General features: G+C 62.1%; 1 protein-coding gene and 1 non-coding gene across 3 annotated transcripts; both read left to right on the top strand.

The window, feature by feature from the left end:
* The first annotated feature begins 125 nt into the window (after positions 1-125).
* LRRC24 (leucine rich repeat containing 24) lies at positions 126-24,839 on the top strand. Of its 2 annotated transcripts, none has more exons than XM_045006397.1 (5): positions 126-251; positions 19,962-20,124; positions 21,257-21,535; positions 22,292-22,460; positions 23,398-24,839. In XM_045006397.1, the coding sequence occupies exons 2-5, from the start codon at positions 19,972-19,974 to the stop codon at positions 24,411-24,413; spliced, it is 1,617 nt and encodes a 538-aa protein (XP_044862332.1). In that variant the 5' UTR covers positions 126-251; positions 19,962-19,971; the 3' UTR covers positions 24,414-24,839. The 2 variants fall into 2 exon arrangements, with proteins under 2 accessions (XP_044862332.1, XP_044862331.1); XM_045006396.1 differs by lacking the exon at positions 126-251 and adding an exon at positions 7,501-7,677.
* Positions 636-754, top strand: LOC123365484. The gene has a single exon (XR_006577618.1). It is a non-coding gene; the product is annotated as a 5S ribosomal RNA (ribosomal RNA).

Here is a 24,839-nt window from a genome sequence, read left to right as displayed (position 1 = left end):
TGTAGCAGAGCTGAAGGACAGAGCCTTGCAGGGAGGGGTGTGGGATTAGCCTTGGTGCTGGTGGTCTCAGTGAGGGGAGGGTGGGAGCTTGACTCTGAGGGCTCCCCAGTGGCGCTGTTGTTATATCCTGGAGAGGTGAAAGTTGGGAACTCTCTGCACGCCTGGCCCTCTGAACACTTGTTCTGCTGGGAGGTGGGGGACTGGACCTAACCTCTTCTGGTGGAAGGGAAACTGAGGCAGCACAGCCAGAGGTAAGTGACTCCTCAGTCTGCCCCAGAACCCCCATGCACACCCCCTGGGGATGTTCCCTGTCATGCCATGCAGAGCTTGATAGCCCCTCCCTGCTATCTGCACAGCTCCCCATGCCCCCAATCTCCTAAATGCCTACTTAGAAGGCCCCTGTCACTGCTGTGCCTCTGACACTCGTGAGATAATTTTCACACACTCCAGGAGCTGGGGGAGTGCCAAGCCCTGCCCTGCAGATGCAGGGCCGCCCACAGGGGGGGGCAAGTGGGGCAATTTGCCCTGGGCCCAGCAGGGGCCCCACGAGAGTTTTTCAGGGCCCCTGGAATAGGGTCCTTCACTTACTCATCGGCGGGGCTTGTTTAAAGGCAGGCAAAGCGGCAGGCACTAACGTCTACGGCCATACCACCCTGAACACGCCCGATCTCGTCTGATCTCGGAAGCTAAGCAGGGGCGGGCCTGGTTAGTACTTGGATGGGAGACCTCCTGGGAATACTGGGTGCTGTAGGCTTTTGACGCTCCCTCACGCTGCCCGGCTGCAGCTCTCCCTCGGCCACACGCTTTTGCCGCCTCGCCCGGCTTGCTTCCGCTAAGGTCTCCCAGGCCGTAGCCACCGCGCCCGAGGCGGAGGGCTTGGCCTTTGGGCACCCGGCCCCATGGCGCGCGGTTGGGTTTTCTTCTTTGAAACCAGCCGGCCGTCTTGCCCCATTGGCAGCAGGCGTGGCTGGGAGGGCAGGTGGCCGAAGCGGCGGCAGGCGCCCAGAGGCCTGTCTGCGCTAACGCTCCCTGCCAGCCGCTTCGGCTCCGCCGCCGGGAGCGGGAGGCTGGGCGGAAGGAAAGCCGCAAAGCGCAGCCCAGGCCTTTGGGGGTGGCTGCTTTAGGGAAGCCCTTTGGCAGCGTGCCTCCTTGGCAGCTGGCAGGGCCGCCCGGGGGGGGGCAAGTGGGGCAATTTGCCCCGGGCCCAGCAGGGGCCCCCACTAGAGTTTTTTGGGGCCCCTGGAGCAGGGTCCTTCACTCGCTCCGGGGGCCCCAGAAAACTGTGGCGGAGCCCGGGCCCCCAGAGCTTCTTCGCTCCCGGTCTTCGCTGGTGGGGGATCCTTCCTCTCTGGGACAGAAGGACCCCCCCGCCGCCGACTTACCGCCGAAGCGGGACCCGCCACCGGAGTGCAGCCGGGTCTTCGGCGGTAATTCGGCGGGGGGGGGGGGGGTGTCCTTCCGTTCCGGGACCCGCCGCTGAAGTGCCCCGAAGACCCGTGGTGGGGGCTGCACTTCGGCGGCGGGTCTCGCTTCGGCAGTAATTCGGCGGCGGGGGGTCCCCGCCGTGGGTCTTTGGGGCACTTTGGCGGCGGGTCCCGGAACGGAAGGACCCCCCGCCGCTGACCTACCACCGAAGCGGGGGCCCCCCGCCGCCCAAGACCCCGGGCCCCTGGAATCCTCTGGGCGGCCCTGTGCAGATGGGGAGGTGCCTCATTTGGGCTTGTGCACAGAGCCTGCGTTGGCACCAGGAACTGAACACAGGTCTCCTGGCTCCCAGCTCAGTGCCTTAATCGGAAGCCTCCTAGCCTGCCACCTCCCTTGCTCCCTCCAGCCCTGGGTGCTGGGGGCGAGGAGAGGGGCTGCTAACCCCCCTACGTCAATGGGAGGGAGGAAACTGGGGACATCCCTGTTGGCAAATGGAGTCAAATTCTCTTCTTGCAGCATCAGCCTTTGGGGGTTGTTTAGCACTGTGGGAGGGTGTCAGCCCCCCTTTCCCCCTGGCCCTGCCCCAGCCAGCTGAGCAAGAGCTGGGGGTAGGTTGGAGGTATCGGTGATTCAGTAGGGGGTGCTCTCCATTCTGTGCGCTGACCCCAGTGCCCCAGGTTGCCTCTAGGGGGTGCTGTAGGGAGCGGGGTGGGGGGACTCTGTAGAGGATGCCTGCCCCTGGGAGTCACTGCTGCAGGGAGCTCCCCACTGGGGCCATCTCCCAGGGCAGATCAGACTCTCTCTGTAAGTGTCCTAAGTATGATGATGAAGTGTCAGAGCCCATTGCCCCACCTGAGAGCTCTTCCTACCCTGGCTTGAGATGGGGCTCGGAGGCTGGGTAGAGGAGAGTGGGGTCGGCTGATGGAGAAAGAAGCTGCCAAACGGCCTGCTGCAGTGTGAATACGTGCATGGCTCCGGGTGCCCCAGCAGCACGCCGTGTGCGCACTCCCTCACGTGCTCACGGCCTGTTTTCGGTCTTGCTTTCTTGGCAGCCGTCCCTGATCCTGCCTGAGGGGGGATCATCTGGGTAAACGAAGTGACATTCTAGAAATTCATGAGCTCTGCTAATTGAGTTGATCTAGGTAAATTAGTGCAATTAGAACGGCTCTGCAGAAAGCAGCTGCTTTGTTTGCCAGCTCTTGTCTGATTGGCACAGTGCTGGGGATTAATATCTCACACGGATACAGCTCCTGCTTCCTGGCCATCTTGGGGCTCCTCATTAGAAGCTGATCTCGCACCTTGTCTCTTTCCACCTGCTCGTCTACCAAGCCCAGGCAGCAGGGAGTTTGAACCCCGCTCCTTCAGAGCAAACGCCTCTGCCACTGGAGTTGAGGAAGTAACTCCTTCGGCTGGTAGCAGTAGTTGGCTCTTGCCCTCAAAGGGGGCCCAGCCAGCAGAGCAGGAGGTGAGACAGACTGCTAGGGTGGGTTGCCCTGGCTCAGTTAGCACTGGCCTCCTCTGTGACCCTTCCCATGGTCTCAGCATGCTTGGTGTGAGAGCTCTCGTCCCGCTCCTGGTGTCTGGCGCGGTCTCCTTGGAGCTCTGGCAGACACTTGGCAGACATCCATGATCTGCCTCTGACAAGCTGGGAGTCTGACTGGGGTGGGGGAAACTGAGGTACAGAGCAGGGGAGTGACTCGCAGGCCTTGTTAGAGCCAGGAGCCCTGAGCGAAAGTCCCCCTAGGAGAGGCTGCCCGCGGTTATTGATGAATTTCCTCCCCCCCCCCCGCCCCATCCCCACACTAGGCTGCGAACACACTGGCTTTAGCCCGTGTGGCCGAGTTTGGAACCAGTCGGAGACTATTTGGTAACTCCTAGGAAGGCTTTGGCCCTTTCGATACTTAGCTGTGCCCTGAAGAATAGCCCATGGTGCTTCCTCGCTATGGTGCGCCTGACAACCCTTCATCACTGAAGAGGAAACTGAGGCAGAGCTAAGTGGGGTGACTTGCCCAGCAAGTTGTGGGCAGACCTGGGATTGGCTGCATGGCTCCAGCAGGTGGGCCCCCGCCCACACTGCCTCTGGAGCACCCCTCTCGGGTAGCGAGCGGCTTTGACTCCCGCTCCATGGATTTCTGGGCACTTTGCGAACCCTGGGGATATTCTGCCAGGGGCAGGCCTGCTGGTGTGTGACTTTACCCGTCAGCTTCGCTTCCCCGCCATGGGGACGGAGCTGGGAGCCAGGAGCTGCTAATTGCAGTGAAATTATGTATTGGATTTATCGACAGACAGTTTAGCACAATGGGCTAGTTAATTACAATGATTCCCGGCAGCCTGTGAGTGCCACAAAAAGACACGTGTGAGCGCTGATAGCTGGGCTGATATGGGTGCCGAGGAGGGTTGCTTAAAGCTAAGCAGGAGAGAGCCCTGGTCAGCGTTTGCCCCAGGCCCCGCAGGGGCCCCCGTGAGAATATCGTGTTCTAGAGTATTGCAATAAGGAGCCCCAGGCCCCCTGAATCCTCTGGGCGGCCCTGCCCACAGCCGGGCTATTCCCAGCATGCACAGCAGGGGCGGTTGTAGCAGACCAGATCTGTGCTCAGATGCTGCTCTCCTGGCCGGGGGAACACGCCTGTCTGCAGGAGAGCTCTTCACAGAGGCTGGGAGGAGAGTGGAGGTTGAATCACTAAGGGCTGGCCAGGCTCAGATTCTCCCTGCTCAGAAACTAAGGGGGAAAGCTCCCGTTGGTAATCACTGGCATGGGCTGGAAAGGACGGTTACAGGCAGATGAGCCGTGACCCTTGCAGATGGTTCAGCCCTTCTGTGGCTGCCAAGCTGCAATAAGAAATGAATGTGTGTGGCTGGATTACCGAGTGCCCTCGCCCTCGGCTGGCGGTAACAGGGGCTGGTGTCTCCATCCTGCTCAGCTTCTCTAGCCTGCGGTGCTCAGACCCCGCTGAGGCTGCAGGCTCTGCTGTGCTGGGAGAGCCACTGACCTTTCCATCCAATGTGCCGCCTGTGCTTTGGGTGAAACCATCGTAAATACGGAGAGAGAAAATCAACCCACAGCCAGAGCATTTCACACGCTGCACATGCCAGGGTGAGGGGGGGCAGCCCGGCCTCACTGTTGCTGCTTCTCCCTTAGGGGCAGAGCCTGGCAGCTGTGCTCTGTCTTCACGCAGGTAAAGCCCCTATTGATGCCAGCTCCGGCCTTGCCCCTGTGTTAACTGGGAGGCCCCTGCCATCCCGGGCAATGCACAGGCTGCCAACACCCTGAGACTCAAGAGCAAGGATTGAACCTGGGACCTTCAGCACCAAAAGCCCTTGCGGGCTGAGCTAAAGCCAGCTGCCCCTGGACTGTAAGCAGCAGGCTCAGGGCGCCCACTGGAGGGAGACGTGTTCACTGGGTGGTGTTTGCCCCTTCTGTCCTTGGTGGGGCACTGAGATCTTCAAGGGGCACTGCATGGCTGGCAGGAAGGTGAGCCCAGGTGCCTTTAAGCTGAGCGGTGGGGCCTGCACCTTGCACAAAGGAGGGTGTCATTGCAACCCCTGCTAGTGCCCCTTGGGATGGGAGGAGGTGGGAGCAAACCCCTGTGCGTGCTGCCCCCTCCTAAGGGCTGTTTCAGAGGGGCCTTTGCCTGGAAGCTCCAGGGGGCTTCATGCCAGGTGCTGTGATGCTTTTATGGCTCCCCTCAGACTTGCAGGAGAAGCCCTGCCCCCCCGCATCCCCATCCCATTTAATATGCAGCTATACCGATCTCATAGAGCTGGAAGGGACCTTGAAAGGTCATTGAGTCCAGCCCCTGCTTTTACTAGCAGGACCAAGTACCTTCCCTGACAGATTTTTGCCCCAGCTCCCTGACTGGCCCCCTCAAGGATTGAGCTCACAACCCTGGGTTTAGCAGGCCAATGCTCGAACCACTGAGCTATCCCTCCCCCCTGCCTGAGAGTTGCAAAGGTTTTGTGGGGGGGGGGGGTACCCAGCAGCAGCCACCCCCATGCTGGGAGCAGGCCCCGGCTGCATTGAGGGAAAGAAGACGTGGGGATAGCTTGGGGGGAGGAGATTGAAGGGAACCAACCCTATGAGACTCCCAGGGCAGCTCTGGAACGGATCAGCCCGAAAGCAATGAAAGAGTCAAGCTTGCCAAGAAGCTTCATAACGGAGCGAGTGCTGCTGGCTGCGTCTCTTCAGCTGTCGCCCTCTGTCCGTCCGCCCCCATACGCAGCGCTCTGTCTGTCTGTCTGTCCGGCCACGCCCCTGTGCGGCCCTCTGTCCGTCCGCCCCCATACGCAGCGCTCTGTCTGTCTGTCCAGCCATGCCCATGCACAGCCCTCTGTCTGTCCAGCCATGGACACAGCCCTTTGTCTGTCCATCCCCACGTTCAGCTCTGCATCCAGCCAGCCCTGTACCCCATCCTCAGTCTGTCTCTCTGGCCATCCATCCCCATGCACAGCCCCCTGGCCAGCCCTGTATACAGCCATCGATCGATAGATTGATCGATCTATCCATCCGTCCCACACGCTCCCCCCTACACACTTGTCTTTCTTATCTTCCTTACACGCCCCCTTTCGCAGCCCATCACCCATGCTAAGACCCACCCCCCTCCCCCAAGGTGTCTGCCCCCCCCCCAGGCGCGGCACGACGGTCCCTTGGCCAAACCGTGCCCACGTGGCGCCCCTGGCACTTTCCCCAGTGTGTTGGGGCTGTGAGCTCTGCTGGGGCTCTCCCCTGCCCCCAGCCCCAGGCTCCCACAAACCGTGTGTGTGTGTGTGTGTGTGTGCCTGCGGCTGTGCGCGTACGACACGTGTGCATGTGTCTGGCGGTGTGTGTGTGTGTGTGTGTGTGTGCGTACAACCAGTGCGTGTGTGTGCGCATACGACCTGTGTGTGTGTGTGTGTGTTGGAGTATGTGTGTGCGTACAACCCGTGTGTGTGTGTGGCTGTGTGTCTCTGTGGCTGTGTGTATGACCCATGTGTGTGTCCAGCGAGGTGTGTGTGTGCATATGACCTCTGTGTGTGTGTGTGTGTGTGTGGCTGTGTGGCTGTGGCTGTCTCTCTCTGGCTGTGACTGTCTCTCTCTGTGGCTGTGGTGGGGTCTGTGTGTGTACAAACCGTGTGTGTGTCTGTGGCACGGTGTGTGTGTCTGTAGTGGTGTGTGTGTGTCTGTGGTGGGGTGTGTGTGTCTGTGTGTGTACGACCCGTGTATGTGGGGGGGGGTGGCTGTGGTTGTGGCGGTGTGTGTGTGTGTGTGTCTGTGGCGGTGTGTGTATGTCTGTGTGTGTACGACCCGTGTATGGGGGGGGTGGCTGTGGTTGTGGCGGTGTGTGTGTGGTTGTGTCGCTGTGTGTCGCTATGGTTGTGGCGGTGTGTGTGGCTGTGTGTGTATGACCTGTGTGTGTGTGGTAGGGTGTGTGGCTGTGGCTGGCTATGTGTGGCTGTGGCTGTGTATCTGTGTGTGTGGTTGTGTTGCTGTGTGTCACTATGGTTGTGGCGCTGTGTGTGTGGCTGTGTGTGTACGACCCGTGTGTGTGTGTGTGGTGGGGTGTGTGGCTGTGGCAGGGTATGTGTGTGTGTGTGGTAGGGTGTGTGGCTGTGTGTGTGTGGTTGTGGCGCTGTGTGTCGCTATGGTTGTGGCACTGTGTGTGTGTGGCTGTGGCAGGGTATGTGTGGCTGTGGGTATGTGTGTGTGGTGGGGTGTGTGGCTGTGGCAGGGTGTGTGTGTGTGTGTGTGATGGGGTGTGTGGCTGTGGCTGTGTGTGTGTGTGGTTGTGGCGCTGTGTGTCGCTATGGTTGTGGCGCTGTGTGTGTGTGGCTGTGGCTGGGTATGTGTGTGTGTGTGTGTGTGGTTGTGGCGCTGTGTGGCGCTATAGTTGTGGCGCTGTGTGTGGGGGGGGGTTGTGTGGCTGTGTGTGTACGACCCACGCGTGCACGTGGGAGCCCGCGAGCTGGCGGGGCTCGGGAGCGTGACATCACATCGCAGCCCCGCGGTTGGCCGAGCCCGGGGTGATGTCAGCCGGTGCCGCCAATCGGGTCCCAAGGCAGCGGCCGGGGCTGCGGGTTCGGGCCGGAGCCGCCGGCCGCGCTCAGTCGGGGACAGGCGCAGGGGCCGCCCGGATCCCGCTGACCCGCCCCGAGCACGGTCCCGGGACGCCGCCCCCTGGAGCCGCGGCCGGGCGCGCGGGGCTCGGGCAGGGTCCCCGCGGGCTGCAGGCGGATGCCATGGACCGGGAGCGCTGGCCGGGCAGCGCGTCCGCGCAGGTGAGCCCGGGCCGGGGGGGGGACGACGGGGGGCGTGTGCGCCCTGCCTGGCCCCGGGGACCCGTCCCGCGGGGGGGGGCGTGTGCGCCCTGCCTGGCCCCGGGGACCCGTCCGGGGGGGGGGGCGTGTGCGCCCTGCCTGGCCCCGGGGACCCGTCCCGGGGGGGGGGCGTGTGCGCCCTGCCTGGCCCCGGGGACCCGTCCCGGGGGGGGGGGCGTGTGCGCCCTGCCTGGCCCCGGGGACCCGTCCCGGGGGGGGGGGGCGTGTGCGCCCTGCCTGGCCCCGGGGACGGGGGGGTCCCCAGATGTTGAATGGGGGCGGGTCTGGCTCTCGAAGTTGGGGGACAGAAACCCCCCTCCCCGCTGAAGTCACCTTCCGGGAGGGAGGCGGGCGAGCCGCATGTGAGAGCGGCGTGGGGCCGTCGAAGCTAGGACTCCTGGGTTCTCTTCCCGGCTCTGTGGCCTGGCTCAGGTCCCTCTGCCCCTCCCCCCGTGCCTGTAAGGTGGGGGGAGGGAGCGGTCATGCCCCCTCCCCCCCCGTGGGAGGCCCCGAGTGGCAGCAGCGGGACAGAGCCTGGGGTGAATTACCGACAGGGGAATGGACATGCCAGTGTGGCCGGGGGGAGGGGGAGTTCCTGGTGGGATCTGCTCGCAGCTGGGTCCCTTTCCAGCCCCCCCCTTCAGTCACAGGCTGCTCAGGATACCCTAAGAGGGGCTGATATCTGCCCCCCATGCAGCCCCACTGATCCCTGAGCAGAGCCAGGGCAGAATTGAGTCCAGATGTCCCAGGGCTGGGGGCTGTTCTGGTGCACAGGGGGGAGGGTGCCAGTTGGCAGGGGGGGCGTTTTGGCAAGAAGGGTCAGTCTTGCTCCTGGGCTGGTCCCCAGCTTGGGCTGGTGCATGGAGAGAATCAAGGGGGGGGGGGGGTAAGACTGAGCCTGGAGGTTGGTGGGGGAGAGACTTGGGGGGTGAATGGGAGAAGCCAGCGGGAAGGAGCAGGGTCCTAGCCAGGAGCCTTCCTGCCTCCCTCACCTGTGAGAGAGGCTCACTGGCTGCCCCTGCCCCGGGAGAGGGGGTGGGCCAGGATTCCCCCAGCTTTGTGACCCTTTCTGTAGCATCAGGCCTGAGCCAGGGCTGGTGGGCTCAGGCGGCTGATCTGTCCCTAGGCCCAGAATCGGGGTCGCCCACGCTGTCCCGCACGTGCGACAGAAACACAAGCCCTCTGGAGACATCCTCTCCCAGCCCTGCTGGCCTGCACTGGCTTCATGCTTGGACAACCCAGAGTGGGGTAGGGGACCTCGAACTGGGGGGCTGGTACCAGCTGAACAGGGCTTCCTCCAGGTACAGGGCTTCTCTCTCCCTCCACCTCCATACCCCTCCCAGCCCCCTATTTCATCTCCCATAGCAGCGGCCCAGGCTTGTTACGCCCTATACGCTGCGATGCGAGTGTGTGGGTCCAGAGTCCTGAGATGAGCTCTCTGTACCGGGTAGTGTCACTGGGTGTGTGTGTACATGTGTGCACCACTGATCTCTGGCCGGTGGAATCAGAGCTGCCCGGCTGTGTCCCAAGCCCCATGTTGCTAACGGCTGAGGGGGAGTCTCCTTGGCCGAAGTGGCAGGATCTGCGCATTTGGAGCACGAAGATCTATCGTTGCTTTAACCGTGAGGTGCCGGTTCTGGGCGGTGACAGGGTGCGCACAGATCGGCTGGCGGCAGTGGCTCTGCCTGGCTCTGCCTGGGGGGAAGTGTTCCAGGACTGTATTGCTGGCGAAAGGTGCCGTGTCGATGGATCCTCTGAGACGCAGCCCAGGCCGCAGTCGTGCAAGGCGCTGCCCTGGCGGCACCCTGTCTTCATGGCTCATTTGCTCCCAGGCCACTCTGCTGAGGCTGCCAAGTACTGGGCCAAGGCAGTGCAGTGTGCTGAGGACGCCCCCCAGGACATGGGCTGAGACCTGGACTCGGGGCTGGATTGTCAGAGGGGCTCAGCGCAGCGGGGGCCCTTGACGATCTGACCCCAGGCCCCTGTCGCTCTAGGAGCAGTTCAGAGCTAGCTGAGAGGGGCTCTGTCCCCACTTCCAGTTCTCTGTGCCCCGGGGCAGATGGCTGCCATGCGGCTGACCCTGCTGAGGCGGGGCTGGAGTGCGACCTGGCCGTGGTTTGACTTTGTGTAGTTTGCTGATTTCACTCCGTCTTGCCCGGTGGCTCAGCCAGCGAAGGACCTTGTGTCACGCCCCTTCTGGAGGTCTGGCTCCCTGCGCGCCCAGGGAGGCCACCGGCAGTCACTAACCTGTAGCCGCTTTGGGATGCTAATAATGATACTGGAGCAGATTGGACCGGGTACATGTGATCACCACTGCCCTCTAGCGTACTGAGTCAGAGCTGTTCAGCTGTGTGTCACAGGCCCTGTACTGTTAACAGCCATGGAGATTCTCCTGTAACTCAGGTGGAAAAGGCCTGGGCTTTCAGAGCAGGCAGGTCTAATTCTAGCCGTGCTGTCACTCTGCAGTTCCACGGAGATTTGTTTTATTCCCTGGTGGTGGAAGGGTTCGTCCGAGCAGCTTCCGTTTTGGTATTGCACCGGTTACCTCAACCATATTGCCACGTCTCGCCGGTAGGCAGCATAACCCCCTGTGCTAAGTGCACTGTGCGGGGCAGAGCCAACCTTACTGGAGCAGGTGGAGCCATATCTTCCTGCAGGCCTGGATGAGCTAATGACCCCCCACCACCCAAACCCCACTGCTGTGAAAGCCACGAATGAGTTGGCCTCGGATCAGTCTGTTTGGAGGCACCTAACCTGTTCCTTGGCCTCTGCACTGTCCAAGCAACAGCGTGAGAACTCACCTAACCTATCCTGCCCTGAGGAGCTTCCAGGCAAAGAAACAGACCACGGGGAGGAGGAGAGACTCAGCGAGGAAAAGGAATGTGAATCCTGGAGGGAGGAGAGGATGTTCCTTCCTTCGGAGGGCAGGAGGTGGGAGCTCGGCTGGGAGAAGCCAAGAGAGAGGGACAGGGAGCAGCCTGGAGAGTGTAGCAATAGGATCGGGGAAGCAGGCGGTATCATGATCCCTTTTCACAGCTGGGGACGCTGAGGCACTGAGTGGGTACAGGACCCGCCCTGCCCAGTCCAGGGTCACGGAGTGAGTCGGTGTTACGAGAACTCCGCCGTTCCTAGCTCTGGCTCTCCTGCTAGCCCAGGCACAGCTAGCTGCAGCCACTAGCGGGGCGATGGACCCAGCGTCCCAACCACACTCCGATTCTGATAGCGCGAACATCCCCCACGAGGCTGCGATTGGCTGTGGGCTTTCTTCTCACTTCCTGTCCCAAATCGCTGTGTAGGATTGCTGTGCACCGTTATGTGGGTGAGATGTTCTGCGCCAGAGGTGGCTGCACTTCAGTGGTGGATGAAGGGATTGATCCTGTGTATAGTACCATGGAAAAGTTGTCTCATTAGTCAGATCCTGTGTGTTGTGACCCGCTGGTGCCTGTGAGATGGGAAGGTGCCCAACACCCCAGAAACCCTCTGGGCCCAAGCTCTGAACTTCCCTTTGTTTGTAACCCTTGACGGTGCGTTTAAATCCCAGGGCAGGTGGGTGTTAATATTAGCGTAGGGCTGGAGCCGGAAGCCCCACTGTGCTGTGTAAGACGCAGGCCCTGCCCTAGGCAGCTGGCACGTGGTCTGCCCTGGGGGAGCAGAAATAGAGCCCCAAAGAGGATTTTCCCAGTCAGTGACAGAGCTGGGGATAGACTCCAGCTCTCCGAACTCCCAGCCTTGTACCCACGACAGGAGCGGGTCAGAACCAGAGCTTTGGGTGAGGGAGAGATCTCAGTGCTGCGCGTGCGGCTGATGCAGATGGAGCCAGAGCCCTGTGACAGCAAGCGGCCCGCGCGCTCAGTGTCCTGTTCCAGCACTGGTGGGGTTGGCTGGCCGCTCCCTTCCGAAGCAAACACGGGACAGAAGCTGTGAGAGCCCAGTCCTGCTACAGCCCAGAACCTCAGTAACGTCCAGCCGAGGCGGCTGAATAACCACCCAGATAACCGGAGCTCTGGGCCTGCCCGGCCTGGCTAGCAGACTCTGCTCTTCCCGCCCAAACTTGTGTTTGTGGACTACTGAGGCTGCTGAACTCGCTTGGCTTGTGAGCGACCTGCTGCGAGTTCACACGTCCTGGCGTGCAAAGCTAGCGTGCTGCAGGCGCACAAGGCTGATCGGAAACTCCCGGGAGCCGCTCTGGCTGCTCCACTGCTCCAGGCTAACTGCCTGCTTCTTGTCAGAGCCAATATTTGCTGTGGAGCAGGGCCCTGCAGCCGGCAGGCTCCCTGCAGCACCGATCCGTGAAAGCAGCTGCATCGCCTCTGCTCTGACATGAGAGAGGCGGGGCCCTGCTCTGGGAAGTGTGCACACAACGCTCTCGCATGCACCCACGTGCACGTTCACGCTCTAGCAAGCACGCCCATGCTCAAGCACACGCAGTCAAGCCATCAACACGGGCTCTCACCTACACCTCAGAAGACAGCTCCATGCTAAAACACGCACTCATGCCCAAACGTACGCCCCCTGTCAAAGGACACCCTGCTCACCCCTGCTGCTCATACGCACCTGCACACACACACGTTCAAATGTAAGCACCATGGGGCGCGCCAGTGCAGGCCAAAACAGTCACTCGCACGCACCCAGCATCCGTCATACGCCACAGCACTCACTTCTGTGCACCAGGGTGCACTCCCCAGTGCATGAGTGCCAATCCCCCGGCCAGACGAATGGGGAGAGACAGACAGACAGAGACACAGACACACACTCTGCAGCCCTTGTGATAGGGGGGGTTTCTGTTGCTGAAGGCAGATGAATAGGGGAGAATCTCTGGTGTTCTGGCCCTGGTGAAAAGCCCCAAAATGTGCCCCCTGTGCCCCCAAAAGCTCAATCCAGCAAGTGAATGACAAGAGCCTGCATCTTATAATTATTTAAAAGCTCTTGGCTTTTGAGCCAGTCTCGTGACCTTCTCGGGGCAAACTGCGGGTTTTTGAACACGTGGAGCGGGTAATGCCGCTGCTGATGTGCCTGGCGACAAGGTGGCAGCTGGTATCAGTTCTCCTGGCCATGGGGTGGGCCGCGTGTGGGCAAGCTGGGAGAAAGGGCCAGTCTCTCTGTGTTAGAGCGTCAGTGCTGGCCCCGGAGCTCTCGCAGCGAGTGAGGCTGGCTGCTTCTGCGCTTCGAGCAGGAGGGAGCTGGGAGTCAGGACACCTGGGTTCTATTCCCGGCTCGGCCCCTGACTTTGTCAGTGAGACCCTGGGCATGTCCCTTCCCTGTCTGTGCCCAGTGTCTCCCCATTGGGATCAGCCCCAGTTGCAGCCCAACAAGCCCTGCCAGCCCCCTCCCCCTGCCCGTGGCTAATCCCTCCCCAGAGAAGCCTGAGTCCCAAATCCCCTGCCCTGTAAGCAGCTTTGGAATTATTTGGAGCTCTTTAAATATGCCATGAAACCTGCTGTAAAGAGGCCTAAGCTGATAGTAACCCCCTGTGATGCCCCTGCAGCGGGGCTGCCTGGGAGTCATGCCTGCCAATCCCCTGCCCCCCAGCTGCCAGCCGTCCACGGCCCACAATGCCCTGCCCCAGCTGCCCGGGTGTCATGCTATGAACAGCCCCCCACCCTCCCCGCTGCCCCATGTCATGTCATCAATCCCCCCCCAGCCACCCAGCTGTCACATCAACAAGCACCCCCACTCCAAGTCTCTGTGCCGGGGGGAAGGTCCCTTTGGCTGGCGCTGCTCCATGGGGAGGAGACAACGCCAGGCTGGTGCAGCCTTTGCCCACTGGGCTAGAGGCCGGGATCCCCGGAGCCAGGCACAGTCTCTCTTCCTCGCCTCTTTGTGGGACGTCGTTTCTGATTCCTGGTCCCGTGGGGGAGTCTCTCCCTCGGCCGCTGGAGCAGATGGTGTTTGGGTCTTGATCTCGCCCGTGTCCCACTGCCTACGCGGATGCTCCTCTCTGGACCGGGTGCCTCCCTGCCCGTGGGCACCAGTCCTGCCGTAGCTGCACCCATCACTGCAGAGAGCAGCGGCCAGCTCGTCCCTTCCACGCAGGGAGCCGGAGCGTCCGGCTTGTTGGCTTTGATTTGCTCTCCTCAGTGACTCGTCTGCTCTGGCCTCCTGAGCGTTTCAGGGCCGAGTGGGGTTGTTGGCTCCCTGGTATCCGCCCGGGATGAGGGATGAGCTCCGGGGTAGATGGTGCCCACACAGGAATGCGCTGTCTGATCCCCGTCAGTTTCTAGTGGCTGTTTTAGGGGCTTTTCCTCAATTGCTGGGGGGTTGTGATGGGGGCCAGCTCCTCTGGCAGCTGGGGGGGGACCGACACTCAGCTGGGCTATTGTTTATTTTATTTGGGTTGGACCAATGTGGGTGCAGCGAGACAGTCCCTGCCCTGAAGAGCTCCTGGGCTAATGGGAGGGTTATTCTCCCCCGTTCAGATGGGAGGGAGCTGAGGCTCAGAGCACAAGTGATGTGCCCAAGGTCACACGAGAAGTTGGTGGCAGAGGCAGGAATCGACTCCAGGTCTCCTGAATCCCAGCTCGGTGCCGTGGAAAAGCCATTTTGGGCCCCCCACCCTGGTCTGCTCCCTAGGAGCCCGTGCAGAATCGCTCCCTGCCACCTGCCCAGAGTAGCTGTGAGTCACCCAAGCAATGGGGCTCCCGGTGGGAGACGGTTGCACAGCTCAGGACGTCTCCTGCTCACTTTCCCGCTACTCAGCCTCCACTTTCATTCTTGTCCTCTCGTTAAACCCCCTTGTTGCCTCCTGACTGGTTCCCCTGCCTCCTGCCGGGTTCGGTTCCTTCCCATACCCAGCCTCGTTCCACTCAGCCAGTGAGCTCCAACTGGTCCTATGGGGCGAGCAGCCCTGGGCCTCTCTGCCCCATTGCTTGGGTAGTGCTGGCCACTCCCATAGGCCAGTGCACCGGGCACAGCTGAGCCCCAGGCCTGTTGGCTCCTGGGCCTGGGCAGTGAGGCCAGCGCTCCATGCAGGATGCAGCCCAGCTGCGTGATGACGTGGCGCTGCTGCCTCCAGTGGTTGGCCAGCGCCATGCCCGCCTGGCAGCTGGGAGGAGCGAAGTGGTGGGAGCCCAGAGGTCTCTGCTTGCAGAGCCTCGGAGAAGCTTATTATTATTTATTATTATTTAAGCTTAGTACCAATGTGGACACAAGAACAAATGGATATAAACTGGACACTAGGAAGTTTAGACTTGAAATTAGACGAAGGTTTCTAACCATCAGAGGAGTGAAGTTCTGGAACAGCCTTCCAAGGGGAGTAGTTAGGGCAAAAGACATATCTGGCTTTAAGACTAAGCTTGGTAAGTTTATGGAGGGGATGGTAGGATGGGATAGCTTAATTTTGGCAATTAATTTGGCATTTGATCTTTGATTAACAGCAGGTAAGTATGCCCAGTGGTCTGTGATGGGATGTTAGATGGGTGGGATCTGAGTCACTACAGAGGATTCTTTCCTGGGTGCTGGCTGAGTCTTGCCCACATGCTCAGGGTTTAGCTGATCGCCATATTTGGTGTCGGGAAGGAATTTTCCTCCAGGGCAGATTGGCAGAGGCCCTGGAGGTTTTTCGCCTTCCTCTGCAGCATGGGGCACGAGTCACTTGCTGGAGGACTCTGCACCTTGAGGTCTTCAAACCACAATTTGAGGACTTAATAACTCAGACATAGGTTAGGGGTTTGTTACAGGAGTGGGTGGGTGAGATTCTGTGGCCTGCGTTGTGCAGGAGGTCAGACTAGATGATCATAATGGTCCCTTCTGACTTTAGAGTCTATGAGAAGCGGGCGAAGGCACCTTCTCCCAGCAGGGACTGTGGCATGGGATCGTCTCCGGCTCCCCGTGAAAGGGACAGGGGTGGGCTCAGGCCAGAGATGGATGAGGAGATGGGATCTGAGCTGCAGAGAGACGGGGCAGTGTCTGTGCTGGGGGCTCGTTTCTAATGTTTTCTGGCACTGTCAGCCCTGGTGCTGCTTCCTGGCGCAGTAGCGGGGGGAGCGTGAATGCAGATGAGGTGCCAGGGGCTGCTGGCGATTTACCCTCTCCTCTGAGCAGGGCTGGATGGCACTGTGGGTGGGGGGGTTAACGTCACCAAACTCCACCCCCCGCACACACTTCGCTGCATGGCTCCAGCCAGCACCTGCATCCATCACCCCCTGCAGCCTGTCTGCATGGGTCACTTCAGCGGCTCCCTACCGTGCAGCGGGAACCGGGCTCCCCTCCTCACCGGCTCTGGGTTGGACGGATGCTCCCAGCGCAGAAGCAGGCTCATCCCGAGCTGGGCATCGCAGGCAGCTACCCGGGCCTGCGAGACTTCAGCAGCTTGGAGGCTTAGTGCCTCCTTCGGTGAGCAGATGGTCGGCTGCCCACTCGCCCTCTCGGCTGCCATGGGCTCCGGATGAAATTGGAATCAAGCCGAGCGCGCTTTCTGCTTGTTATGCCTTAAAGGGACTGTAAGGCAATTAACGAAGCGCTGGAGCGAGCGTCAGCTCTGGATGAAGGCGCCCCGGGGCCAGGCAGACAGGGATCCCCTCCTTGGCCCAAATGATGCCTGGTGGCACCTGCCCTGGCCTTTAATACGGGAGGTGCAGCCTGCTGGGACTACAGGGGCTAGCGGCAGTGCATGCTGGGAACTGTAGTCTCAGCCGGCCACCTGCTGTGCTGGTTCATTTTAGATCCCTGCCAGCCTGCCCCGGGCACCGTCAGCTCTGGCACCCGTCCAGTCGGTGCTTCTGGGACGGTTCCAGAGAGGCGGCTGCACTGCTCTGAGCTGTGTATAGCGGGGCCGTGGGCACGGAGCGTGGTTCCAGTGTGGCCTGGCCTTTCAGGAGGAGGGATAGCTCAGTGGTTTGAGCACTGGCCTGCTAAACCCAGGGTTGTGAGTTCAATCCTTGAGGGGGCCATTTAGGGAACTGGGGTACAAATCTGCCTGGGGATTGGTCCTGCTTTGAGTGGCGGGTTGGACTAGATACCTCCTGAGGTCCCTCCTAATCCTGATAGTCTATGAGTCAGTCTGCAATCGAGTTGGGTCCAGCTTAGGAACAGCCCACCCAGCACACAGAGCCTGCAGGGTGCAGGTAGCGTTTGGACGGCTCCGCGGCAGGCTGGATTCGCTGCCCAGCTCGGGGTGTCTCTGTGATTAGCAAGCGGAGTGTGGGGTGTTGAAAACAAGCATCTATTAGCCACAAGTGGGTGCTCAGTGTGGGAATATCGACTCCTGGATTCGGCCTCATTGCTCCGGTGACAGAGCATTGGACGGGGATCAGCAAATTGGCCATGGCTCCTGCCCTGCTGTGCTGGACGCTTGCCCCAAGAATGGCTGGGGGAGGGGAGGGGAACGGCCGGGCAGAGACCTGACTGGGACCAGCCCATCACACTGGGATAAGCCAGCGGCTTCACTGTCCTAGGAATGGTTGCACCTGTGCCAAAAGCCCTGCACTCGGCTGGCCTAACCCTGGCTTGTTGGGGCCTATGGGGTGCACGCAGGAGCCGGGGCTAGGCTGAAATGGGAATAAAGGGGGCTCTCTGCTGCACACACACCGACCCAGGAGTTCGCGCCAGCTCTGTGACCCAGCCTGTGCTGCCCATTGGCCCTGTTACCGGTCTCCCAAGTCCTTGACCCAAGCCATGGCAAACAGTAACCAGCGGGAGCTGAATCTCTGGCAGCACGGCCCATGAACAGGACCTGTGAGCGTACCCAGTGTCTGCGCTTGGCCCGCCTGGAGGGGTGGGGGTGGGCAGGGGCCTCTCTCCTTAGTGCTCTCTGGGACGGGCCCAGGACACTGGTGGGTGCAATAAAGGTTACTTCTAGGCACTTCCATGGCCCCTTGCTCCGCCCTGCATGGATTCATCCTCCCTGGGAAGTGAGGAGGGCTCCCCTCTGTTTACACCGCTGCACACAGTAAGTGACTCTCCCAGGGTCACGCAGGGAGTCTGTGGCAGAGTCAGGAGTTGAACCCAGCTCTCCTGAGCCCTCCTGGGGCTGTGCCCATGAAGCTGCGCGTCAGGACAGGAGGGAAGCCTGGCTCGGGGGTTAGTGCGGGACTCAGCACCCTGCTCCCGTCCGGGTCACAGGTTCCAGTGCCCGGGGAGTCCTCACCATCTGAAGGCTGCTGAGTGAGCCGAGGTCTGTCTGGGGACGTGTCCTCCCGTTGGCAGGGTCAGCACCGGGGTGGAGAATCTTGGCAGAAAAAAAGGCGAGGACGGAACGGGCCGGGGCGAGCCTTTCCACCCCGGGGGCAGCAGCTCGCACGGCCCCCACCCCTGCTGCATTGCTGCCAGGGTCTTTGGTGTCAAGGGCCAGCGAAGCACCTGTCAGCAGAGAGCAATCGCCTCTCCATCCCCTGGGCCTGCCCTGGTGTGAGCCCTCCTGGGGGGTGGCGCTGGCATTCGGGGCTTTGCTTGATTGCTGGAGACGGGAGCCAAAGCCTCTAATGGGTTTAGGAGGCGCTGAGCTGTCCCTGCCTGTTCGGGGGTGGGGACGGGGGCACAAGGACCCCAGTGAACCGGTGAGTGGGCCATTGTCCCTGGCCTGGCTCCGCCCGTGCAGAGCGGCTGGGCCTGAGCCTGGGGTCCGGCGGGCCAAGCGGGTCTCCCACCCTTGCCGTAGCAGGAAAGACCTCACTGCCTGGGAGCGTCTCCTGCTGCCCTGTCTCCTTGTGACCACGGCTGCCCGTCTCCAGCCCAGGGGCCCCACCCTGCCACTGCCCCCTCACCTGTGGGGCAAAGGAGACCCCCTCGCTGTGCTCCTGCTGGCCGGCTCTGGGGCAGCACAGGGCTCTGCGGGGACCCTGGGCCTGGGCCTAGTTAAGGGGATGCCCCAGGGCAGGTTTGTGGGTGTCAGAGTCTGAAGGGGGCAGGGGACAAATGGCCAGTGGTGGCCCAGTCCTGGGGCTCCTGGACACCATTGTAGGCAGCGGTCTCCGAGGCAGCTCTCCTGGTCCCCATGGCTGTTCCAGAGGGGCAGGGGACCCTCTCTCCCATTGCTACTCCTTGGGGCGGGGGCCACTGCTGTTCTGCCAGCGGCTGCGGAACTGGAAATCAAGTCTCCCCAGACAATGACAAATTAGCGACAGCAGCTTGCGAATCCCCAGCAGAGCGAGCTCTGGGGGTGTGTCCCAGGCACCAGGGGGATCAGGGAGGGGGAGCTTCTGCTCTGGAGGTCTCACGGAGTGTGGGGGGGTCAGGGCCCTGCACCCCTCTTCCTGGGATTCCCCGTGACTCTCAGCCAGCCAGTAAAATGGAAGGTTTATTGGACAGTGGGAGCACAGGCTAAAACAGCTTGTAGGTGCAGCCAGGACCCCTCAGTCAAGTCCTTCTCGGGGGGCAGGGAGCTTAGACCCCAGCCTTGGGGGTCCCTGAGTTCCACCACCCAGCACAAAACTAACCCTAAAACCTCCTCCTGCAGCTCTCTGCCCCCAGCTCCTCCTCTCTTTTGTCCAGTCTCCTGCAAGAAGGTGTCACTTCTCCCACCTTCCCCCCAAACCCTCCCTCCGCTCCTGGCTCAGGTTACAGCTCAGGGATCTTCCTTCAAGGGAAGCCCCACATCCCCAATGTAACTCCCCTGCAACATTCCCAGGTCTATCCACCCCGCTCCCTGGTGCCTCACGGGAGGCCAGCGCCCAAGCCACTGGAGTGTCTCTCTCCTGCCTGCTTGCAAAGTTTGGGGCTGGCATGGGGTGCGACACCCCCCCCCCCCCGCCTTGTCTAATAAGCGCTATGTCCCTTTAACACAACACCCCGGGGAACGCGCTGTCGCTGCTCCCCCATCGCTCACCACCCCACACCCTGTCCCAGCTGGCTGCCTAGAGGGGGGGATTGGTGCTCAGGGATGGAGGAGCTGGGATGAGGGGCTGGGGCAGGGAGGGAAGGCTGAGAGGGGGATTGGCACTCAGGGACTAAAGAGGAATTGGGCTGGGGCAGGGAGGGAAGGCTGGGGTGGGGGAGGATTGGCGCTCAGGGATGGAGAAGGAGCTGGAATGGGGAGGTGAGGGTAGCTCTGGGCTGTGGGAGCCCAGTCTGGGTTGGGGATGGATGGGCAGGACTCACACGTGAGCGTCGCCGTCTGGTGGCTGGGCCTGTGTCCAGGAGCAGGGCCCTGCCGCTGGGGCTGGGCCGAGGAAGACCTCCCCGGGCAAACGCGCTGTTTGGAGCCAGGGAACCTGGTTCTAGTCCCGGCCCCACAGGGGCGGTGGGGTTTGGGGCAGGGGATCCGTTCTGCATTGGTGATATTCAGCCCCCGCTCTCTGCCTCTTTGCCAGCTGGTCTAAGATGGCCCTGCTTGTCTCGCCCCTCCTCCTCCTGGGCCTGCTGGCGCTCAGGGCCGACGGCTGCCCCGCCACTTGCCGCTGCTACAGTATGACCGTGGAGTGCGGCTCCCTCGGCCTCAAGGAGATCCCGGCCAGCATCCACCCCTCCACCCAGGTAGGGCTGGGCACCCCCAGGCCCACCCAGTTTCATGTTGGCATCCATCCAGCAGGCACCCTTGGCGGGGGGGGGGGGGGAAGGGTCATTATCCCCTTCTACAGAGAGGGAAACTGAGACATGGGGCAGGACCAGCCCAAGGTCAGGGATAGAACCCAGGTGCCCATTATTATTCTGGTAGCGGTAGGTGCTGTACAGACAGAATAAAAAGTCAGTCCCTGCCCAGGTTAAGTACAGGGCACGAGACAACAGCTGGCTACAAGTGGGGGAGAACAAGGATACGATACTGGTTCATGGCAGGCAGTTGTCTCAACGCACCCACGGCCGAAGACAGCAGCTCGTGTTGAATGCGCTAGAGAAGGGGGAGCCGGGGGAGGGATCCAAAGAGGGGGGGCGAGGTGGTCACAGGGGCCGGCTGGGAGAATGGTCTTTGCAGCAGCATGGAGAGGAGCGGGGAAGATTGCGTTTGTCGGGGCCAGAGAGAAGGATGGTGCCTGATGGAGCTGCTGAGAGCCGGGGCGAGGGTTTGAGTGGGGTGGATGGAGAGGAAAGGCTGGATCATAGTGATGTTGTGCATAGCAAGGACTGGTCTACACGTAAAAATTAACTCGACTTAGCTGCAGCGCTTAGGACTGGGGAAAATGTCATGCCCTGAGCACCTAACTCCTGGCATATACTCCATGGGGGCTGGGTCAGAAGGGGCCGTTGGCAGTAAAAGCCCCACCCCGTCCGCTGGGTGAAGCAGGCAGCAGGCCCCTCGCCAGCCTGCAGCCACCGAACGAGGCTAAAGAAACCAGGAGCGAGGAAGGAAAGGCCAGTGCTGTGCTGAGCCTCAGTGCATTCTGGGTAAACCCTGCTAGAATGCCCCCACGTGCACAGGGACCCGACCCCGGAGCAGATGCCCTAGTGACAGAGCTACTGGGGCATTATCCCTGCCCGGGCTGGTATGGGAGAGCCCTTGGCCAAGGCCTGGCATGGGGGGGAGGGAGGGTCTGTCAGTGCTGGGTTACTCCAGGGGGAGATGCATCTGTTTCTCACCATAGGGCAGGGAGGTTGCGGGGGGCTGGGGAAGGCAGTGCCCCCCTGGGGGGTGGAGCCAGGGTGTTGCTCTCACCCCGTGTCCCCTCCGCAGACCGTCTTCCTGCAGGATAACAGCATCACGCAGATCCACCAGCAGGACCTGGCCGCGCTGCGGGGCCTGCAGTACCTCTACATGCAGAACAACACCATCTCGGCGCTGGAGCCGGGCGCCTTCCGCAGCCAGCAGCACCTGCTGGAGCTGGCCCTCAACGGCAACCGCATCCACCTCCTCAACAGCAGCATCTTCAAGGGCCTGGAGCACCTGCGCGTCCTCTACCTGGCTGGCAACCAGATCACCAAGCTGCTGGACTTCACCTTCTGCGCCCTGCAGGTGAGAGGGCGCTGCCAGGGGAGACAGGTGCTCTGCTCCTGGGATGAGGCTGGGGGAGGGAGCCCCGGCTTGCCTGGAGCGGTGCTAACAGCACTGCCAAGGGGGCTGCATGCGGTGCCAGGGCACCTAGGGTGGGGTCTTCTGGATTCCCTGCCCAGCCCGCCCATGCCCACATGCAATGGACGTGCTCGTATCCAGGCGATTGCACTGGGTTTTGTCGGCGCTGCTTCCAGTGCCAAGCGGAGACCCCGCTGCCTGGACTCAGACTGCGGCTGGCTGCAGCTCCCGCGCCTGTCCAGCCACCGAACACAACACACGAGGGGCTGGAATGGCCTGAGAAACGGATGTGAGCTGGGAGCCTGGATTCCCCCACCCCATAATGCGGGACTCATGTTCCCCCATCTCCCAGGGGGCGACACGTGGAAAGAGCTGAGCCTCCAGGGTCCCTGTGAAACGGGGGGGTTTCTTGTGGCTCGCAGCGTGAAGGGCAGCGGCATTCTGGATGTGTGCATGGGGGGAACGTGTATGCGAGTTAGGGTGGGAACCGGCGGGCGTACGTCAGCCTCTGTGTACGTGGCAGTGTGTTTGGTGGGGGGACTCGGGACGTGGATGTGTGCACAGTGACATGTGCCTGCCGGTGCAGGCGCGTTTGCATGTGTGTGCGTGTGTCGGGCCATGTCTGCTGGCGAGTGTCAGCCCCGCTGGCCTAGCGAGCAGCCGTTGCAGGTGACCCTTCCTCCCCGTGCTCCGTTGCAGAGGCTGCAGGAGCTGCACCTGCAGGAGAACAGCATCGAGACGCTGGAGGAGCAGGCGCTGGCGGGGCTCTCCTCCCTCGCCCTGCTCGACCTCAGCAAGAACAACCTGTGCACCATCAGCCGTGCCGCCCTGCGCCCCCTCATCAGCCTGCAGGTGCTGAGGCTGACAGGTAACCGCCCTGCTCACCTGTGCCAGGGCTCCTGGCTGCTGCAGCGCCACCTGCAGGTCAGGCAGGGAGGGGGGGATCTGCTGGTCTTGTTGCTTGGCAGGAGCAGGGGCTCCCTCTGAAAGTCCAATAATAATCTGTGACCAGGCCCTGACCCTGGCTGGACCCCCCACCCCAGCATTCAGGGTGTTGGGGCCCCCGCAGCTGTCTGGCCTGGATGCCACGAAGCAGAGCAGGGAGCTGGCAGAGAGAGCCAAGGCTCTGGGCCAGGAGTGGGACTGCAGGCTGCTGAGAGGGGCCTCTCCCCCCCACTCCCCCCGGCACAGATGTTGTCCAGAGGGGATAGAGGGTGCTGACTGGTCCCCCAGGATACTCCCCCAGCGATGGTGTCGTTCAGCATCTCTTCACCTGACAGGCGTCTCTGAGAGGCAGCGGATCTAGCAGTTAGCGCCCGGGGCGGGAAGTGGAGAGACCTGGGTTTGATTCCCGGCTCTGCACACGCGCCCTGTGGGACCCTGAGTGTCCCCCCACCGCAGTGCAGCGGGGACGATAGCGCTGGGGTGTGGAGGCTGAGGTGTCGAAGCTCCCTCAGAGCAGGACGTGCTGGAGAGGGGCGAGGTGTAACCAGCCTGCCCCCGTGGGAGATCAGTCGCCCCTCAGCACCCCTCACCTGTGCTCAGCCCAGGAGCCCCCCCTCCTGGACCACCCTGCAGCTCTCCCTGCAGGGAAACTCCCCCAGCTTCAGCCAGACTTTCCTGCAACTGAATTTCAGTCCATTCCCCCGAGCTATCCACCCCGGCTCCCTGGAGCTGCCAGCACAGCTCCCTCCGGCCCGGCGCTCCGTCTGGACCTGCCTCTTGGTCAGCCGGCCCCTGCGTTGGCTTGGGGTGGGGGTCAGGTGACTGGACACCATCCCGACTGACCCAGCTTCTCTTGGCAGCAAACCCCTGGCGATGTGACTGTGCCCTGCACTGGCTCGGCGCCTGGATCAAGGAGGAAGGGCAGCGTCTCCTCAGCTCGCTGGACAAGAAGATCGTGTGCTCGGAGCCCCCCCGCTTGGCCTACCAGAGCCTGCTGGACATCTCTGGGAACAGCCTGATCTGCATCCCGCCTGTGGTGCAGGTGGAGCCGCTGGAGGTGACGGCCCGGCTCGGGGACGACCTGCGGGTCTCCTGCCAGGCCTCCGGCTACCCGCAGCCACTGGTGAGCTGGCGGAAGGTGGCCCACGTGCGGGCAGGGCCCGCCACGGCGAGCGCCAAGCCGCTGGGCAGAAGGGCGGAGCTGCGTGAGCGCGGTGGCGGGGAGCGCTTCGACTCGGACACGGGGAGCGGGATGCTCTTCCTCAACAACATCACGGTGGCCCACGCCGGCAAGTACGCATGTGAGGCCTCCAACCCAGGCGGCACAGCCCGCGTGCTCTTCCTCCTCATGGTCAACCTCTCCCAGCAGCAGCCGCCGCCGCCGCGCGCCTACCCGGCCTCCGTGGACGTCAGCCAGGAGCCCCTCTACGACATGGAGAGCATGGACTTCAACGCCCTGAGCATGGCCACGCAGACGGCCATCGCCGTGGGGATCTCGCTGCTGGCCCTCGTCGCCCTGCTCCTCATCGTCATGATCTACAGGAAGCACCGCAAGCGGAAAAAGGCCAAGAAGGAGGAGAACATCCTCTATGTCAACGACTACTCGGACGGGCCCACCACCTTCGCCCAGCTGGAGGAGTACCGCGACGAGCGGGGCCACGAGATGTTCGTCATCGACCGCACCAAGCCGCTCTTCGCCACCTACAAGGACCCCGAGGGGCTGGCCGGGGCCTTCCCGGGGCTTCCCGAGCCGCTGCAGGACCAGGCCACGCAGACCCTGGAGGGGGAGGAGGAGGGCGAGCGGGAGGCCAGCGAACTGTTTGTCAATCAGGGACTCGCGTTCCAGCCGCAGATCGCCTACGAGATCCACTGCTGAGGCACCGTGGGGAGATGGGGGGCGTTAGGGCAGGGCAGTGGGACAGACCCCCCCGTCCCCACTCCAGTGTGGCTGTGACCCCTGACCGTTCTCCTGCGCCCCTGTAGCTGGGATAGCCTCTGCCCCGCTGTGATTTAGGGCGAGCGGAGAGGGAGGCAGCCTGGGGATTAGCAGCACTGGGCATGGCTGGTTCCCAGGGGTGGGGGGGTTAGACAGGCCGTCTGCCCAGCCAGACGGCTGCACTGCGGGGTGACCCCCATTTGCTCCCGGACTCCCCTGCATGGCTGGAGACACTGTGAAGCCACCCAGGGCCCCCAGGGCGTCGCTGGCCTGGCCAAGGGAGGGAAACGTCTCCCGGAGCTGAAAGAATCGCCGGGGGCGGGGGAGTTTTTTAACGAAAGAAATAAAATTGCATCACTGTCAGGA

Source organism: Mauremys mutica, chromosome 2, assembly GCF_020497125.1.
Source record: "Mauremys mutica isolate MM-2020 ecotype Southern chromosome 2, ASM2049712v1, whole genome shotgun sequence".
Taxonomy (NCBI): domain Eukaryota; kingdom Metazoa; phylum Chordata; order Testudines; family Geoemydidae; genus Mauremys; species Mauremys mutica.
The sequence above is the reverse complement of the archived record's forward strand: the minus strand, read 5'-3'. Positions and strand labels throughout refer to the sequence as shown.